The sequence below is a fragment of the Oryctolagus cuniculus genome, chromosome 14 (genome assembly GCF_051225735.1).
Source record: "Oryctolagus cuniculus isolate XC-2025 breed Fujian yellow rabbit chromosome 14, ASM5122573v1, whole genome shotgun sequence".
NCBI classification, from domain to species: Eukaryota; Metazoa; Chordata; class Mammalia; order Lagomorpha; family Leporidae; genus Oryctolagus; species Oryctolagus cuniculus.
In genome coordinates this window covers 5,713,364-5,733,818 of record NC_142880.1, presented here as the reverse complement: position 1 = coordinate 5,733,818, position 20,455 = coordinate 5,713,364, and the positions used below count along the sequence as shown (strand labels likewise).

The window sequence follows — 20,455 nt, the reverse complement described above, 5'->3', positions numbered from 1 at the left end:
CAGTGTCCACCAATCGCACTGTGTGCCTGTGGGTACCCGGCTCAGGCTGCAGAGGAACCAACAGCCATCGGGGAAAATCCCGACCACAGCTGGGACCTGGACCAGGCAGCTGCATCGACCTCACTCTCCAGTTCTTAAGCTCCCCAACTCCGGGAAGGAAGGCTGCATCGTGGGAAGAAGCCATCGCCAAGCATCCGTTTTCTCACTGAAAACCTGCACACACACTTCCAGGGAGCCAAGAATGGCCAAGTAACTTTTTCCCCTTTTTTGGGACCTCAAAAAGCAGCAGTTATTAAAGGGCAAACAAGGGGAACAAGAATAGTGAGTGGCACTTGCCCTGGAATGAAGAACAGAGAACATGTGGCTCCTGGATACAGGAGGACCCGCACCCCACTCCATGACATGGGCTCGTCAGGCGGGCTGCTCCCCGGGCTAAGGGGCAAGGATCCTGCTGTGAGCTCCCTGGATCCCTGAGCCGCAGGTGCCATCGGGAAGGAGAGTTCTGCCCAAGCCCAAGACAGCACCTTGACCCAAGATGACAAAACCATCAGGGAGTGTGGCTGTTGCCTCGCCATCTCAGAGAATGGAGAGTGGCGGCTGTGACACTGAGAAGCAGAGAAGCCCCCAGCGATGGCGGCTGAATATCCTGCCATGGCCTAGGGTACAGGTTCAGAGGGGAAATTCATTTAAAAGAAATAAAATGCTATTTCTTGACCATGTGGATATGTGGACCGGGATTCACACTCGCTACAAGGGTGCTCCGAGTTCCAAAGCAGGACCGGGACCCTCTCTCTGGAAGGATACAGAGTGTCCATTCTGGTATTGCAGTTCCTTCTTGAGGGTGGGGGGAGGACAGGACGCAGAGACAAAGAACTCCAGCTGGGGCAGGAGCGGGGGCTGCAGGGGAGGGCCAAGAAAGCTCAAGGAATCCTTGGGAATGCAGGAGGGCACACACTAGATGACCCAGAGACAGGGACTCCGCACCCCGAGACAGCACCACTGGGCAACCGTGACCGCTGACTGGACGTCGCGTTCTATTAAGGCGTCATCGTTGAGGTTTCGGGAACTTGTGGACTGTGTTGTGTTTACAAGTAAAATTCTAGACAGGATCTCCAAGTCTTACACAGAAATCTTACCTAAGGAGACGGTAGGAAGCCTGGGATTTGGGAGGAGCAGGTGGGGTACAGATAGAACGAGAGACGGTGAGAGTAACGTGATGCACTTTTCCTCGACGAAGGAGACGGCTGCCTTCTGTTCTCAGAGCGAGTCCTGGCGAACAGAACCGACCTACGAGAGGCCCAAGCTTTGCCTTCTCAGAGCCGAGTTGTGGGCCTTTGGACCCTTGAGACTGTGAGCACACATCTCGCAAGTCTCTGGGCAAGTACACGGCAGATCGTCACAGGACCAAGACCTTACGGCTCAAGGAGATGAGCAACAAACTGGGAGTTGTTCTTCTTCCCCATCTTAAACTTGCGGTCAGTTTTATCCTGACGCTGTAGTCCCTCCCCGCTCCCTTTCCCGTGTGTGATCTGCGAGTGCTAATGCAGTAATACCTTGCTTCCTCTTCCATTTGCACTGACACACTGCATTTCCAGGACTGCTCATTTCCCCAACAGAATACTTGGGAATCCCTTGAAAACAGCAGTGTGCTGCGCAAAGCCAGAAAGACGGGATCAAAGTCCAAATGCATTTAGAGTGATTTTGGTTGCAAATAAATCTTACAATTTTTGTGTAGCAATTTTCATTATGCACATTTTCATCAACTTATTGAAAACCTCTTTCTATAATTAATACTGGAAATGCTCTGTAATATTTTTAAAGACAATAGTTAATAATTTCAGATACTCCAGGAAGGTAAGAACCAACCAACAGCCAACAGGACCTTTCTGCTGATGTCCTTGGATAAATAGCAGAACCAAACAGTGCATCTTCACTGAGAGCCATCAAAGGGAGGGGAGAGATCGCAGGCAGCACATGTGACTACTCTTCAAGATACCCAGTGGACAGCAAGAAAGGGAGAAAGGGAGAAGAGGAAGTAGACGGTAGGATTCTTTTAGGACAGACACAATCTGGGGATGAGCATTAGCAGAGAACATGGAACCTGCCCACAGGGAGAAACGGAAGCTGCGCAGGGGAGGGGTAAGCAGAGACCCAAGGACTGCCCCCTTTATTTCCTGTAAAGCAAACCAGGTCACCACTCTCTTGCTTTTGTTTTACTCACGATTTGAGTTAGCACACACACACAAAATGTCTATTCAATAAAGAAAACAGTAACTTTTTTAAAAGCACGGGTAATCTTTCTCATATTGGCACAAGCCACCTGCTGTTTGCCACGTGTCTGTAAACAGATCCACACACTAATGTGATTGTGTTACATAGTGGTCTAACTGTTCTCACTTTTTCTGTTATGAATGTCATCCTGTATCAACAAGCACAAGGATCTTTGAAAAACAAACTACATCTTACCACCTTCTCTGTTGTTGAATTAAATACTTCACTGGCTCAATGTTGCCTTTAGAGAAAGAAAATCCGAGACTTCCAAGATGGCTGAACTGAGTGCAGCCACACTAACTTCAGCTGCTCCGGGACATGCAAAGAACAAAGGACCACGTTTCCAGAGGTCCGACCGACTGGAAATTTCAGCCAAGAACTGAGAAAATAAAGACTGCATGGGACAACAGGACAAAAGACAGAGACATGGCTGATGGGATAAGAGGAGAAAAGCCAGCCACATGGCACAGCCAGCTGCTGACTGCAGCCATCTTACCACATCAAGGCAGGAAGAAGTTGCCACACGTCCCACCACTCGGTTTTAGCTGACAGTGAATTCCACAGTCGCCCACTTTGACTTCAGCCTGGGGAGCTGAACAGGGTCTAAGCAACTGCCAGGTGTGGAACCGGGAAGCCACTTTGCTTCCCTGCCCTCCCCCAGCACCCCAGAGCACCATACTCTGCAGTGAGAAGTTGGACAGTCAGGAGGAAACGTCAGCTTCCGATAGAGGAGCCTGCGGTACCGCCATGTCACGGCTGCTACTGACTCAGGGAGACCCCTGCAGACCACACTGATTGAGTCCAGCCTGGAACACTACAGAGGGCAGGGTGCCCACCAACCCTTCAACAGAGAGCACACTGTCTGCTTCCCACTCCCCCCATAAGAACTCCCAGAGACACCCAGGGAGCACGCGCCAGCCTGGGAAGGCCAATGCAGGCAACTGTGGCTCATGCAGTCAGGGAGGGGATTTTATCTGAGAGCTCTACCCACAGTCCCTACCGATTCTGAGTTTGGACTAGAGAGTTGGCAGTGGGCAGGGCGCCCCCTTAACCCTGTGAGGAGCTCCCCTCCCCTAACAACAAGGTGGAGCACTGACCCCCTCCCCTAACAACAAGGTGGAGCACTGACAGGCAGCTGGCTCTGGGCTGCCTCCGCTCTCTCCGTGGATACAGAGGCTTGCAGGGCAAGAGTGGGTGTGGATTCCTTGCTGCCTGTGACGTGGGAGCCCTGAGCACCATGCTGGTAGGAATTCTGTGACTGCACAGTGGAGTGTGGGGCACAGCCGGGTCTCTGGGCCATCACTGTGTCTGCATTCAGAGGCTCAGTGTCCCAAGTGCTGGGGACAGGTCACTGCAGAGAGCTCTGTACTCACACTGAAGATCGCACAGAACCTTTGTGTGGCTCCTGTGAACACGTGGGTGGGGTTAGCCACACTGGGCTAACCATGGCATTGATCACTGGGGGAGAGGCGGAGTCAGCGGTCACACCAGCTGATGTGATTGCATCATCCCCCTGCTGACATCAGAGATCTACCACGCCCAACTTGGTGTGACTCTGGCCCCCTACACCAACTCCAAGCAATGACTGGAGGTCCCCAGCCCGATCCTGCACAGTTCTCTGCATATTCACCTAAGGAGGTGACACTCTGCTAAGTCAGAGGCCTATTTAAAAGATAAAAGCCTTAAGAAAAGATAATCAACTACTGGTTCCATAGATGTCTTAAATTAAACATAGAAATGAGAAAAACAAAGAATATGACTCTCCTAAAGGAATACAACATGTCAACATTTGAATGTGAATACAGACTGATGAAATACATGAAAAGGAACTCAAGAGAATGATTAGATTACTCAAAAAACAATGAGAAGCAAATGCAATAAAAAAAACGATACATTGGCCGGCACTGTGGCTCACTTGGCTAATCCTCCACCTGCAGCGCCAGCACTCTGGGTTCCAGTCCCGGTTGGGGCGCCGGATTCTGTCCCGGTTGCCCCTCTTCCAGGCCAGCTCTCTGCTGTGGCCCGGGAGTGCAGTGGAGGATGGCCCAAGTGCTTGGGCCCTGCACCCCATGGGAGACCAGGAGGAAGCACCTGGCTCCTGGCTTCGGATCGGCGCAGTGTGGCAGCCGTAGCGGCCATTTGGGGGGCAAAGCAACGGAAGGAAGACCTCTCTGTCTAACTCTGCCTGTCAAAAAAAAAAAAAAAGAAAAGAAATCCATACTTGACATGGATGAAAAATTTTGCCCAGAGATAGAAATATTTAGGAGAAATCAACTTGCAGTATTAGAAATGAAGAAATCAATATATCAAAAAAAAAAAAAAAACCATAGTGGAAAGCCTTAACAACAGAATTTGGTGGGAGCAGGAAAGGGGTGCAGAAGAAACACTAACCAAGCTAGAAGAAAAATCTTTAGAAACAGATCAGCAAAAAAGAGTAAGAAGAAATTAGAAAAACTAAGACCATGTACAAGATTTATGAATTCTATCAATGATTGGATTAGCTCAGTTACAGCCATTGAGGTCATTTGGAGGAAGCAGCATTGATCCAGCAACCTGCAGACATTTCTCTGTAACTACATCTCAGTAAATAAAATCTAAAAAAGTATATTAAAAAAAAAAAAAAGAAGGAAGACTACTGTGGGAGACCACAAGACAAGCACAGAGCACTCAAAGGTTGCAGTTCAGCACAGCACAGTGAGTGAACACAGCAAGCAACAGAGCTCAGGTGGGGCTCAGCTAGTTCAACGGCGGCACTAAGAACAGTCTCTGAGTGTAAGGAAATCAGCCTATAATTTCCACTGCAGTATCAGTGCCTGAGTGGAAGGGGAAGTCGCTCTCAAGGCCTCCATTAGTGGTCTGGAGGAGCGTCTGGAAGATGTATTTTACAGCATGGCACACACAGAAGTACACGAAGATGGGAACTGGAAAGGAGAGACGCTGTGCAGATACTGGGAGTCCGTCTCCTGTTCTAACTCCTCTCGGTGTATCCTGTGGTCGCCTTAATTTTGCATCTCTAGAACCGGAAACTCAAAGACAAAGCTTTTTCCAATTGCACCTTTCGCCCCATAGACTTTTGTGTAAAGTGTTTTCCTTTTCATTGCTTCCTAAAGGGTTACTAATTGATTTAAAACCTAATTCCAGTGTTCTGTGGGAAGGTGCTTGTTGTTTTCCAAATAGATAATTTCTACAGTAAGGCTCAGTTATTCATTTTAGATTTATTAGCTTAGGAAGAAAAAAAAAATGTGGTCTGTAAAATAAAGACCTTTTTAGAATTTGTAGTCAGCTACAAAAGCAGTATACATAAAATCTAAGTTTTCTGACTCATGTAAAGATTTTACTATTGCCGGCGCCGCGGCTCACTAGGCTAATCCTCCGCCTTGCAGCGCCTGCACACCGGGTTCTAGTCCTGGTCGGGGCACCAGATTCTGTCCCGGTTGCCCCTCTTCCAGGCCAGCTCTCTGTCATGGCCTGGAGTGCGGTGGAGGATGGCCCAAGTCCTTGGGCCCTGCACCCCATGGGAAACCAGGCTAAGTACCTGGCTCCTGCCATCGGATCAGCGCGGTGCGCCGGCCACAGCAGCCATTGGAGGGTGAACCAACGGCAAAGGAACACCTTTCTCTCTCTCTCTCTCACTGTCCTCTGTCAAAAAAGCAAAAAGGAAAAAAAAAAAAAACGATTTTACTATTAAAAATGTGTATTACGCTTGAGAGTTCAGAAGTTCTGTCTATATTCAATTTATTTTATAAGCTGCATTTGAGGTTTTTAAAAGTAAATTTTCTATCTTCACTCATTTTTCACGTCCATTCATGTCCTTATTCATGACTGTCTAGTTGGACCTCTCCTGATCTATGCAAAGGACTGACCAAGTATTAGCAAATGGGATGCAGCAGTACAGTGAAACACAAATGCATTACGACCAGCGAATTCTTACCTCAGGAAAGCGAGGTATTTTATCAACATAATCAGTAATTTTATCTATTATACATAATTCCTGCAAACATTTAAAAATCACATCAATAAATACTGAATAAGGATTTTATAAAGTTCCACTCTTCCTCAGACGAATTTTCAGTAGCAGGATCGGCATTTGGCCTAGCAGGTAAGACGCCCATGTACCACAGCCAAGTGCCTGGGTTCAATACCCGGCTCAGCTCCTGAGAAGCAGCCATGATGGCCCAATGAGCTGGGTCAGTGCCACCCACAGGGGAGAGCTGGCGTGAGTTCCTGGCTCTGGTGTCAGCCCCAGCAAGGGGCCATTGCCACTGCAGGCATTTGGGAAGTGGACTGGCAGACAGGATCAATCTATCTGCCTGTCAATTTAATTTTAAAAAATTAAAAATTCAATTGAATACAATAGAACCAAGACTATGTACTAAAAACCAGTAACATTATGTTCCTAATGGTGAACCACTAAAGTAATTCAAGTAAAATCCAATCTGACCATTATAATTTAGTACTGTTATAAGTTTAAAAAAAAAAAAAAAAGAAATTAAATAACTGGTATACCCATTAGGATAAAATATATTAACATCTCTTTTTGTTGGTATAATTGAACAGCAAGAAAACCTAAAATTTATCTGTGGAAAAATCCAATAGCATTGAAAAGAAAATTTGAGGCTGGCGCCGCGGCTCACTAGGCTAATCCTCCGCCTTGTGGCGCCGGCACACTGGGTTCTAGTCCCGGTTGGGGCACCGGATTCTGTCCCGGCTGCCCCTCTTCCAGGCCCGCTCTCTGCTGTGGCCAGGGAGTGCAGTGGAGGATGGCCCAAGTACTTGGGCCTGCACCCCATGGGAGACAGGATAAGTACCTGGCTCCTGCCATTGGATCAGCGCGGTGCGCTGGCCGCAGTGTGCCGGCCGCGGCAGCCATTGGAGGGTGAACCAACGGCAAAAGGAAGACCTTTCTCTCTCACTGTCCACTCTGCCTGTCAAAAAAATAAATTAATTAATTTTTAAAAAAAGGTAGAGAATATTTGGTAAGGTATAGAACACAAGATAAATATCAGAATAGGCACACTTTTCTTTGGTTTTCTTACTAAAGAAAGAAATGACCTAAGGAAAGAAAATGATATTTAAAAATATACTTGAGATACATTTATTCTGAAGTATTTTAGTATTCGTTTAACAAGAAAGGTATGAAGAAAATTATAAAATTTTTATTCTAGTATTTTATAAGATTTTAACATGCAAAAAATGCCACATTCATGTTCTTGAGCAGGAAGACAGCACATTTAAAAGATTCATTTTCCCACAATTAATAAATAAACTCAATGTCATTCTAACTGGGTTTTCAATGAAGGTCATTTGTCATTTGGTGCTGGTGGGAGGGAGGAAGGGAGACAAGTGGCTGACGAAATCATCCTGAAGCTTCCAAGGAAGAGAGCACACCTGGAAATAGCCAATAAACTGGCATCGCTTTTCAAAGCGGCAATTCTAACCGTCTGTTTAAAACACAAACCCGGCAAGCTTTGGGGCAGGACACGGGGAGGACTCGTCCATGAAGGAGACATCAGTCCCGATTTTCCTCCTTCCTCGCTGCCCCTGGCCCTGCCCTGCCCTCTCCAGCACAAAGATGCACTGTCCACCCACGCAGCACCCGACCAAGTGCAACCTGCGCCTGTGGTTCAGTCCTCAGGATCCCCCCTGCTGACCCTGTTGTCAGCTTCAGCCTGGCCCATCGCAACAACCCCCTGCAGGGCTTACATCCTACACTCTCAGCCCTTCCGCTCGATTTACAACCTCCAGCGGCTTCCCGTGGCGCTCGGACCAGTGTCGGAACTCCACCTCTCCACAGTCCGGCCAAGTCTGGTGCCAGCCATCCTGCTAACCTCAGTGCCGTTCTCTCGTCTCAGCCTCTGTGTCCCAGCAATGGCGACCTTCTCTCAGCCTATCCAACACACCAACCTCCTCAGGCTGCAGAGCCGCCTCACCTGCTGGGCCTGCGAACTGGTTCACGGCTCGGATCCTAAGCATTGACGAGATCCCTTGACCACCTCTCATATTACCTTGCTGTAACTGTCGGCGTCGCACTAGCTATTGTTGGATCTTTCTTTGGCACGTACGTTTGCCCAGTGTTCACTTCCACATGACAATGTCAGCTTCAAGACTAAGCAATTAGTCTATGTGATCTTGGCACAGTCCCTGACACGAACCAGGCACTCAATAAATGGTTGTTACGTCACAGAAATAATGCTTCACCCAAGTTGTGTTTCTTAGTGTTTTCCTGAGAAACCACGGGACCCGCAGACATAGGTTTGCTTGCAAAGATCATCAAGGGGCCAGCACTGTGGCTCAGTGGGTTAAGCAGCCCCGTGCAACCCTGGCATCCCACACCAAAGCATTGGTTCAAGTCCTGGTGCTCTGCTTCTGATGCCGATTCACCTGCGAGAACAGATGACAACCCAAGCACATGGGCCCTGCCACCCAGGTGGGAGATTTCACCTCTCGTCTTCAGCCTGGCACAGTCCCGGCTGCTGCGGCCATTTGGGCAGTGAACCAGCAGATAGACCATTTGTCTGCTTTCTCCCTCTCTCTCTGTAACTCTGCCTTTCAAATAAATAAAATCCATCTTTAAAAACAAGAGAATGTCATTGAAGCAAAGTGAATAGCATATAAAAAGGGCTTCCTTATTCCAAAAAAGGCACTGTTGCAGCCCAATTTCAGGAGGATTTTAAAAATTCGGAAGCAAATACAAAAGCCTGGCCCTACACAGCTGAAGTAATCACGGTCAAGTACAGACTGATGGCCTCCATCTCCCGAATGTCAAAGACAGATCTGCAGCACGGATGTGTCGGCTGCAGGCAACGCTGATACGTTTGCTAGAGGGCTGTGATGATTCATGTAAATGAGCTGCCACGGGTGCTAAAGGAGACATTTCACTTTCTGCACCTCCTTCTACAGCGAGTGACCAAATCCCAAGCTCACCCTCAGTGCAGTGATCCATCACCCGCAAACTTGGCGCCAATGTAAAGCCCTCGTGTGAGAGCCACGCAAGGACTCCGGGAGAATACAGGGAAACAGGACGAGCCGATGGGCGCGTGAGGCTCAGGGCTCGCCCTGCCATGCCCACCTCCACTCAGACAGTCCCCGGTGGGCTTCCTTGTCTTCAAAGAATTGGAAATGAGCAGGGAATCGAATCTATACAGGATTTCTCCAATCCCGGTGGTCTTTATGACCCTTCCCCGGGCTAACTAGCCTCAGCCCTGACCCTCTGGACTGGGGTTTCCTGTAAGAAGCTTGTCCAGTTGTTGCTCCCAAGGTGGACTACAGCTAACTCACAGCCATGTACACATGCGTGTCACGGAAAGGGAATCTGAGGCCATACTGGCTGCCTAGGCCCTTATCTCAGACTGACCTGTGTTCCCCTGATCCAGATGTTGAACCCTAGTCTTTATAGACAGGGTCTTTAAGGTTACATGAGGTTGTGAGGGCGGGGCCCTAATTTGATAGGACCAGTGACATTTTAAGAAGAGACATCAGGCATGGTTGTGGTTTTGTGTGTGTGTGTGTGTGTATATATGTTTGTGTGTACACACACACACACACACAGAGAAAACAATCTGTGTGCACACCCTGAGAAGTCAGCCTCCACGGGACAGAAGAGGAACCTCACCTGCAACCAAGCCTTTGAGCCCCAGGATCTTAGATTTGTGAGACATGGAACATCTGTTGGCTAAGCCACGCTGCCCATGGTGTTTTTGCTGCAACAGCCCCAGCAAACTAACACAGTCGTCCTCCACCACTCAGGCCCTGGGATTCCAAGATACACCCTCTCGCTTCCCCACGTCCCACTGCAGCCCCATGCCTGGCCTCACGTCCAAGGCACATCCAACTGGATTAGGACAGCCAGCCACAGGAGGAACAAGCAGCTTAGGAAACTTAAAACGAATCCTAAGTGCCAGAAGCTGATCCACAGCCGTGCAAAGCTGTTTGCTTCCAAGAGTAGAGCCACAGAGCGCTGCTGCTGTTTCTAGAATGCCTAACTTCCAATCGAGGGGAAAGCAAGTGTGCGGGGCCTCTGCTAGATTAAAGGCAAACCTGTTCTAGCCCACAGCTAACACGCCACAAAGCCTTCTCTCCTACATGCGAGCTTAGGCAGCAAACCCAGCACCAAGGCAGAGGGGCAACTGGATGCCGGCCACCGCACCCTCCGAGTGCCCAGCCCACCTCTGCCCCTGACTGCTGTCCACATCTAGAAGCTGCAAAGCACAGGCAGACCCACACAGTACTAGTTCCCGGGTTCATCAGGAATTCCATCTCGACTATGCCAATTCCCATTCCTCCTATCAGACACCCAGTCCAGAAAGTAACACACACACGATGACCAGTTCTGCCTGAACCTCTCACCGAAGTCCAATGCCCTCTTCACTATTGTTTTTCCAATCTGTTGATCCGTAATCCACCTCATTACTCTGTAATTTGAAAGCTGAGACGAGGCTAGTATCATGGAAAGACGAAACGTACCATCATCCAGTTCTGAAAAGTAACAGCCCTGGACGTCTGCTAGGGGCACTGATTTATTTGTCTCCAGAGTTCACCCAGCTGTCCTCTTGTGTTCTCCAACCCGTAAAAATCTAGCAAATTTCTCACAAGTAGTTTATTGAGAAATCACTTTGCAATTAAGGTTACAGATGACAAAGCAATAGTGCTCGGCCAGTGTGTTTTACAGGCCATTAGGGAGGCACCAAGATGAAGGTCCAGGGACCCCAGGGAGCCTCCAAGCTTCAAGAACACGGCCTGAGGAATGGCCTTGGGGTTCTCCTGGCACTACGAGCTAGAAGGATCGCAATGATGAAATGTTGATGGGTTTTAAACTGTTTCTGGACTATGCCTCCTCTGTTGTGAGCTAAGAAGTTGTGTAAGAAATGGGAAAACGGTACATCGCAGCGTTTTAGGAAACCACTTACGTGGTAGTTGGAATATGCACGTCCTACACCGTTTCCTCCCCTTCTCACCGCTTCTGGGACTTCTCTCAGCCTCCTTGCATCTCCAAGGTGAGGGTTGCACCAGGGATCCCCGGCAACAGAGGAACACGGCCCACGTGCTGGGCCCACTGTCACCCGTGTCTCAGACTTGTATGGTCTGCCTGGCCCAACTCTGGCCATTGTGGCCATTTGGCGAGTGAACCAGCACATTCAAGAGTTCCCTGTATCCCTCTCTGTAACTGTGCCTTTCAAGTAAGTAAGTATTTAAAACATAAATACAACGTACGATCGGCTAGGGGAAGGCCTGCACCTGTCACTACCAGCTCCCCCACAACACCCAATGAACTACATTAGTTTCCCAGAGGGGCAACAACTTATAACTCCTGGAAACACGATGCTACTGTGTTCAGTGGATAGCACCAGCTGTGCACTACACATCGCCCATCCGTGTGTTCTGTGATTCTGGGTAAATAATACTACCGTGAAGGTAACAATGCATGGTAACACAAACCATGACACTGATCATGTCTGACCTGTCCCCCCCAATCCCATGTTAGAGGTTCCAAAGGAGCCACCTGCAGAGGATGTTAACTGAGCAAACAGGGACGCCGTCACTGAAGACTGCATCTCCTCCTTACAGAATCTCTCAAGTCCCAAATTTAACATTGTTACCCGTGGCATGCAGTATGGCTACAGGTAACCAGAGGGGGGAAAAAAAAAACACACACACACACACACACACACACACACAAACGAGGTAATCACTCCACTGAAACCAGTCAAGACTGCAAAATGCACAGCAATGACACCCAGCGGCCACAGCCCGGGGGAGGCGACTAAGCCAAGCTGATCCAATCAGCTCTCTAGGGCATTTACCAATCAGAGTTCAGGGAGAGGAGGGGGTGCCACTGGAGGACAAAGTCAGAGGCCAACATGCAATCATTCAGCTCAAGAGTTCTAGAAAGAGTTAACATACAGTAACATCAAAATCTCCATTAATAAATAGACAAAAGGCGTGAACTGTGAATTCACATGCGAGAAAATACAAGAGAACGAGCGCAAGGAAATACATTCAGCCTTCCAGTTTGCAACTAAGAAACAGAGCTGCAAATGAAAACCGTAATGCAGCCAATACAGGAACCAAAATTATACAGCAGCAGAAATCCCATCTAGACAAGTTTCAGCAGACATTATGGTATTTATACATGATTCATAGCACTGAAAATTGATGTAAGCCTTCTTGGGAGAATTTAGTAACACACAATACATACACACATACACATGTGTGTGTATAAATATATATTTATCATAACCATTTGGTTCATTAATTCTATGACTTGGAATTTCTCCAAAATAAATTATTGAAAAGAAAAAAAAAGACCATTTGTACAGCAACATTCATAGCTCTGTTATATTAAAAAATTGGAAATAGTCCAACCATTTCCTGTCATTGGACATTTAATTATGGCATGTAATTAATGGAGCATTATGTGGTCATAACAAAAAAATACAACTGGGCAGTAACATGAAACTGTTTATGAAATACTAAGTAAAAACGCAAAGAACCATATTGTACATGTACTTACGACCACATAAAAACACACCACGTATGGTTCGATTGGCACATAAATATTAGCAAAGGAAAGACAAACCTATTAGGATGTTTAAGTGTAATTTCTTTTTCTTATTCCTTTTAACATTGTTTTAATGTTTTAATAAATCCCTTTTTTGTTAAGGAATTAAGGGATTTTAAAGATTTTTCTCATAAGCAATAAATATGACAAAAGCAAAATCAATTGGATTAAGAGCATAAAGTCATACAAATCCAAGTAGGAGGCCTGTGACATAGTCCAGGCTAGACATAACAGGCTGGATCAGGGTACAGAGTGAGAATACAGAGTAACGGATGCTAATGGAAACACTGGGAAAAAAAAAGGTTTTGGTTCAGGCAGGAAAATGAGGAAGACCACATTTCTACCCTTGATGAATAAAATGGGCCCAGCTGTTGCAAGTTCATTTGTTTTTTCAACACTTATTGTGTACCTACTATGCGCCAAGCTCTTGGTTGCAGGCACTCAGCCCTCAAGACAGATCCCTGCTATCATGGAGTTTGCAATCAGTTCCCATGGAGGGATAAAGGTAAGTACATACACGATAGGTAAAATGAATACAGAGGGTGGGACAGTTAATACGCAAGAACGCTGAAATGGAAGGACTTGTCTGGGAGTGATTTGCTGGATACAATAGGTGGATCGGAGAAAGGTTTCGGGGGATGTGTCACTGGACACAAGATTCGGATGTCACCAAGGGGATTCCCACGTGATGAACATCACAGGACGAGAGGGAAGAAGCCCAAGGGGATATTCCCTGGCAGAAGGAAGCCAAGTACACAGGCCCAGATGTACGTCGTGTATTTTGAGATCAGTACTGCTCCAGGAGATCTGAGATTCTGGCTGTTCCTGGACTGGGGAACAATATAAACCATGCAGGGTTAGGGGATTTGAATTTTAAGGCAGGTACTTGGGAAGCAAGATAGCAACATGATTCGTTGCATTTTTAAAAATGTATTTGAAAGGCAGAGTTGCATAGAGAGAGAGAGAGACATCTGCTGTTTCACTCCCCAAATGGCAGCAATGGCCAGGATTGGGCCAGGCCAATGCCAGGAGCTTTAACCATGTCTCCCACTCAGATGGCATGAGCCCAAGCCCTTAGGCTATCTTCCACTGCTTTCCCAGGCACGTGATCAGGGTGCTGGATTAGAAGTGGAGCAGCGGGGACCCCATCAGCATCCATATGGGGTGTCAGCATTCGAGCTGGCAGCTTTAGCCACTGTGTCACAAGGCTGGCTCCAATATGCATGTTTTGAAAAAGGTAACTAGTGCTGTGTGAAGAACAGATTGCAGGGGCCAAGAGTGGAAGTCGAGATCCCAGTTAGAAAGCTTCTCTCATGGTCCAGGGAGCGGACACGGTGACTTGGACAAGAGCAAGGATTATGGAAATAGAGAGAAGTTAGCCAATCCGAATTCACACCAGAGACAGAGCCTTCAGGAACTTCCGATGGACTGGGTCAGGGGTCTCTGGAGGGGAATGAGTCCAGGGAGGTAAGGGAAAATCTAGAAGACTCCAGGATGACTTCAGTTGGGTGGAAAGGCGTCGTACAATGAACACCACGAGGGTTGCCGATCAAGTCAGCATGAGCAGTGGCAGGCGATGGACAGGCCAGGCTGGGCAGGCCTTATTGTCCTGTCCATCTACCCAAGCCGGTCAGTACCGAGAGCTTTCGCACCAAGAACAGGAAGCGCACGATTTTCCACCCGAAAGAGCATTGAGACACAAGTTACGATACCCCGAGCCTCTGCCCAAGGATATGGCCTGGCTTACACAACGTTTGAAGCAACAGGGTCTAGGAGCCCACAGCATTTTACGCGTGACCTCACTGAACTCACCGACATCAATCAGGCTTCTGATATCCGTATTGACAAGCCATCAACAATAAGTCTTCTCGTGTTTGTTTCTTCCTTTATCCTCACGGGAAATGCTCAGGTCAAAGGGAAAAGACTTTAAGACCACCATCACACTGGTTTTCTCTTATTTCCATTTTTAAGATACTGAGATTTCGCAGTGGTCTGAAATTCCCAGTAAATTTCACTCAAATAAAGCTACTCCTGGCTCGATTTGAGAAAGTTGGTTCCCCGAGAGTAAACTTTTAATTGTTTATGGAGAACAATACTTAAGTACCAAGACTAAAACAATCTGTCCACCACTGTAACATTTGGAAAATCATTCTGGATTCCTCACTAAAATTTGCTTTTGAAAGAAAAAAAACTTTTAAAACATCAGGGGCAAAGTGACACTCTGCAAAATTGCCCTATATATTAATTTTCTATGTAGACATACAATTCTGTGATCGAGAAGAATTTTTAAGACTTTTTCAACTTTGAGATTTTAACCAGGCAAATAGATGAACTGGAGACACTGAACAAACAGATTTCACCACAAAGGTCATAGGTTCAAACCCAGCCCAACTCATCCGGAAAGCAATTACTGTTTGCTGATCTTTACAAAATGTACTGGTGGGCTAAATTCAATTTCTGGCAAGGAAAATAAACATCCATAATTGTTAGATGGCTGGGTGAGGGGCCAAGGATTAATTTAGTTGTTCCGTGTCCGGATTGATACATATCAGAAATGCTAGGTTGTAGAACCAACTGAAAATTTTCACCAATAGTACACAAGGGTACAGCAAGAACATAGCAAGTACACTAATGTGCATCAAGGCAATCTATGTGCATAAGTGCATATATATGTCTGGTTCATGACCTCATGTATGCATGTATGTATCATAATGGATACACAGGGATAAGCACTTCCTTTGAATATTTTGGAGCACCCATAAAGATTCATGACCTACAGTTCTCACAGGCAGCACATCTCTAGATATTCAAGAATTCCACATTTACTGATGCACCTCTTGCATACAGTTTTCCCCCTAAGATATAAATTAAAAAAAAAAAAAACCACCATTCCCTTGGGTCCTTCACAGAAACATTTGCATTGCCCGATTCACCGATATTCCACTTCCCCCACAGTCCTGCCTATGCAAACCATCACACCACAGTGGAGTGCCTTCTCTTTCCCTCAAGTTTCACCCTTCTCCAGTTGAGCAGCTCTGGTGCTATTGCACTGGCGGAGACAATGGCTGGGCTCCTTTCGTGAACTGATGCTGTCTGTTGGCCTAGCAAACTTAATAAACTTCAGACTGTCAGAACCGTGGCATTTAGCCAAGCCCAGGAAGTTAAATCTGCAGGGGTCTCTTGGTAAGGCACGATTTTGCTAAGTTGGTAACTTAACTCTGGCCTATGATGTTGGAAAGAATTATTTAACCAGTGCGTGAGACCGGCTGATTGCTCAACCCTTTCCCCTCGGTGCAGCTTGTTCTTGTATTTAATCGTTTCTGAATAGCACAAATTTAAATTTTGTGGCATTTTATGGGACAAAAAACACCTACAGTAATATCTTAAGACCTTGAGGTTCTGGAAGTCTTATCCGTCTATTCCTAACAGACACCACAGATCTGCAATACAAACATATTCCACTCTAACAACTGGCTACAAGTTGGCTAAAAAGCTGATGGCCAGGGCCACGTCCAACTTCTAAATATGAGCAACTGACCCATCGAGGTGTTATCACCAAGTACAGAGAAATCTGTGGGAGAAACTCAAGTTTGAGGTTATGTCTCTTGCTTTTACAGCCTGTTGTGACAACCACATGAAAGATCCGCACCAGGAAGATCCATCTAGAAAGGAACTCAGAAATGAGCCCCAAGTGATGGTGGCTTCGGCAGCAAGGTGCAGGGTGAAGTCGAGTGGAGGGTCTAGAAACCGGCTCTTCCATTGCAGGCATGGAAAGCCAGGACACTGTGGCAAAACAACAACAACAAAAAATCTAAATGAAAGATCTCTGTGAGATCCCAGTGGAAAGAAGGGGCCATCAAAGAAGGAGGTGCCTTTCTCTGAAGGGAGGAGAGAACTTCCACTTTGACTATGACCTTGTCTAAATAAGATAAGAATCGGAGAACTCAAGGGGCTTCCATAGCCTTGGCAGCTCATGACAAGGGCCTCGGGTGATTACTGAGGTCATAAATAAGAGTGTCAATTGTTAAATCAACAATGGGAGTCACTGTGTACTTACTTCCCATGTGGGATCTCTGTCCTTAGTGTGTTGTACTACGCGAATTGACGGTAAAACTACTCAAACAGTACTTTATACTGTGTGTGTCTGTGTGGGTGCAAACTGATGAAATCTTTACCTAGTACAGAGCCGGTCTATCTGTATATAAGTATAATTACAAATGAATCGTAATTAAGAATGGGATGGGAGAGGGAGTAGGAGGTGGGATGGGAGTGATGGGAGTGGGGGGTGGCAGGGCGGGTATGTGTGTGTGGAAGAACCACTAATTCCCTCAAGTTGTACCTGTGGAATTTGGATTAAATAAACAATTTCAAAAAACAGAACTGGCTCTTCACACCCTGAAGGGACTGATGTCTAGTTAGAAAAATGAAGTTCCAACGCAAGAACTCTTCATGCTTCAGTAGAAGATGTTCGCCCCTCAACAGCTAAGCCTGGCTGGGGCCCAGCAAGGGAGCAGCCAGGGTCTCTGGCCCGGGGAGGGGTCCACACGTCCAGTCAGCTGCTACTCCAGGGGCCTTCATTTTGCTCGCGAATTCAACAGATTTTGACTGAACAGCCCAAGTACACAAACCCGTTTCTAAAGCACAATGTTAATTCGTCCAATCATGTCCTCGGTCCGTCTTCTCACAGCAAGATTTTTCAATATAATTCAGTTTCTTTAATAGACTTAGGGTTCTCCACATGGACTGTGCTGTTCTCTTCTACCTAAGGGTCAGAGTCCAATGATACCAACTTGAGGACCATCTTCTACTTGTAAAGTACCTAACAACAAAGAGGAAGGGCTTTCCTTACAAGCCAGCTTCCCTTTCTGTTGAAAATTCAGCCCGCTTCCATGAAGCCCAGAAATGCTGGTCTTTCCCTCTAATCCAACACAGATGGCTCACGGCCTCTCGGAGGCCACACAGGGGAGCAGCCCTTCAGCACAGGCAAGGTCATATCAGAATTAAGTTGGTTTCAGTAAAATGAAACCAAATGAAAACTTGATGTCCACACTCCCCGCCCCCTCCCCGTATAGACAGAGCCAGGCATGCAATAGGTTCTGTGCTACCCACCGCAGGACGCCCTGGTCCCCAGCCCAGGAGATGTCATCACCGAGCACCTTGCGTTCCTCCCTGCACACTCGACACTGTGCTCTCTGGAGAGTGCTCCCAGAGCGCCGATGGAGTCACTCTATGAACCGGCCCACTATGACGCTCTCCAACCTTGCCGATTCTCTGCCCCCAGATGTAAACCTCCACCGTCTGGCAATTAATAAAGCTCTTTGGTCTGATTTAGCCTGGAACGCTTCAGGTGCAAACAATTCTTCATGCCCATGTAAGCCGGGAGCACAAACTTTTGAAAAAAACCCAGAGAGATCCACACAGCGGCTTGGACTCACGGCCAATCAACCCCCACACAAACGGTTTAGAGAGAACTAATTTTCCCCTGAAGTAATTGGATGTGAAGTCGTGCTGTCTGTGCAACCTATTAGTCATTTATCCCTTGGGGAATTTTTTTTTTTTAACAAATGCACTATCTCCCACTTCTACACGTAAACCAATACTAACACTTCTTATTATTTATCCTAAAGTGATCTCTCCCTTTCAGTCACCTGTTGGCGATTCGCTATCAAACCATTTAGGTTCAGCTTCTCTGGACGGATTCTGTACTCTCACCACCTGTTCTAAGAAGGGACGAAGCCTGCCTAACTACAGATTCCTCTCCAGGTACTACCTGGATCATCCACCCGGTGTTGCTCTAAGGGAACCCCCGAGACGTAATTTACAAAGAATAGAATGCAATTGACTCACAGTTCTGGAGGCTGGCAGGTCCCAGAGCGTGGCGCCGGCATCCTGTGAGCGTCTTCGTACTCCGGCAGCCCTTGGTGAGAGGCAGAGGGCAGGAGAGGGTAAGAACAAGGAAGCACCGAGGAGCAGAGCTCTGCTTTCCAACCACCCTCTGCGGCTCTCACCCGGGCACTCTGACGACAACCCCAGGAATCCTTGTGACTTCATCACCTCTCGCTGGGATCCACCTCCCAACGCTGCCACAGCTGTGCACCACACTGCCAACACCTGCGTTTTGCAGGACACACACCCCAAAATTCAGCTTTCTCATCTGTAAAACAGACCCAACAGTCCCTACACCTTACAGGGTAGCACTGGTTAATACTGGTTATCCCCGCTGGTGCCACGGCTCACTTGGCTAATCCTCCGCCAGCGGTGCTGGCACCCCGGGTTCTAGTCCCGGTCAGGGCGCCGGATTCTGTCCCGGTTGCCCCCCTTCCAGGCCAGCTCTCTGCTGTGGCCCGGGAGTGCAGTGGAGGATGACCCAAGTGCTTGGGCCCTGCACCCCATGGGAGACCAGGAGGAAGCACCTGGCTCCTGGCTTCGGATCGGCACAGCGCGCCAGCAGCAGCGGCCATTTGTGGGGTGAACCAACGGAAAGGAAGACCTTTCTCTCTGTCCCTCTCTAACTCTGCCTGTCAATATATATATATATATATATATATATATATATATATATATATTGGTTATCCCTCAGCATTCAGAGAGCCATCGACCCCACGCCTCTGTGGCTTCCGCGAGCTCCAAGTCGCCCAACACTGTAGCTGCTGCCATCGGAGGCAGAGCCACAGTCAGAACGCCTGAGGCTGCCTGGCCGACCGCTGCTGCTCGAGCTGCCTGAGCCGGACCCAGAGGCTCGGGTCCTCCTGCTGCGGCTCACACACAATGCCGGGAGCAGGGGAGACAGCTCTTCCCTCCTCCCTACCTGCTGATTTCCCGCCGTGCCTCCCACTAAGCAAAGCCAAGAGCAGAGGAGTCCGAGACGTACAGGGCACAAGCATCCAGACCCTCGTTGAGAGAGACATGGAGCCGAAATCAAGAAAAGCAACCAGCCCTGGTGCTAAGGTCAGACCAGCACGGCCTCAACCCCACAGGAATGCTGCACCGGTCAGCCAGAATGCGCTCCGGCCGCCTTCTTAAGGCTGTGACACTCCCACACTCGGGTGAGGCTGAGATGAGGGCCACCTGGGCTCAATGTCGACTTCTGCAGGGGTGGGGGTGGGAGTCCCTACTCACACATAAGCCACAAGTCTCCACCCCTCTCACTCCCAGTTGGCCTCTTAGTATCAAACGTCACTCGCACACCTGCAGGTCAGGTTCTACCAGGACTGCCAACGCTCCAGTCGCAACGCAGGCCCAAAGCGTGAGACGCTCACCTCGCCTCCCGCGGGTGACTACAGCGATGAGAATCCTGGCGGGAGGAGCAGAGCGGCCACATGCTTTGCTCTGTTCATGCTGCCATTGAACAGCAAAAGAGAGGGAGCGCTTCCGTTGGTCTCATCACCTCCAAGGTTCACCCTGCTTCCAGCTATCTGCGAATGCTCACTCTGGGGAGGCCATAGGGGACAGCTCAAGGATGTGGGCCCCTGCCACCAGGTGGGAGACCCAGGTGGACATTCAGACACCTGACTTCCACCTGGCCCAGCCCGGGCACTGGAGGCATTTGGGAAGAAAACCAGTGCACGAAAGCTCTCTCCCCGTCCCCTCCCCCTACCTCTGTGTGTGTGTTTCAAATACGTTTTT

The 20,455-nt window shown here is 48.0% G+C and overlaps 1 protein-coding gene across 48 annotated transcripts in view; it reads right to left on the bottom strand.

The window, feature by feature from the left end:
* The window catches only part of LOC149122227 (uncharacterized), a 90,074-nt gene extending 70,128 nt beyond the window's left edge, over window positions 1-19,946 (bottom strand). For 7 of the 48 annotated variants that reach the window (XR_016220410.1, XR_016220407.1, XR_016220397.1 and 4 more), the window contains exons 1-2: window positions 19,638-19,935; window positions 18,677-18,746 (exon numbers count right to left, since the gene is read on the bottom strand). Coding sequence is in view for 6 of the 48 variants with exons in the window: in XM_089312965.1 (XP_089169091.1) it covers window positions 18,677-18,746; window positions 18,838-18,940; window positions 19,638-19,737 (273 nt within the window). In the remaining 42 variants the exon portion in view is untranslated. The other 41 variants (XR_016220401.1, XR_016220396.1, XR_016220400.1 and 38 more) reach the window with 32 other exon arrangements.
* Window positions 19,947-20,455: the final 509 nt, after the last annotated feature.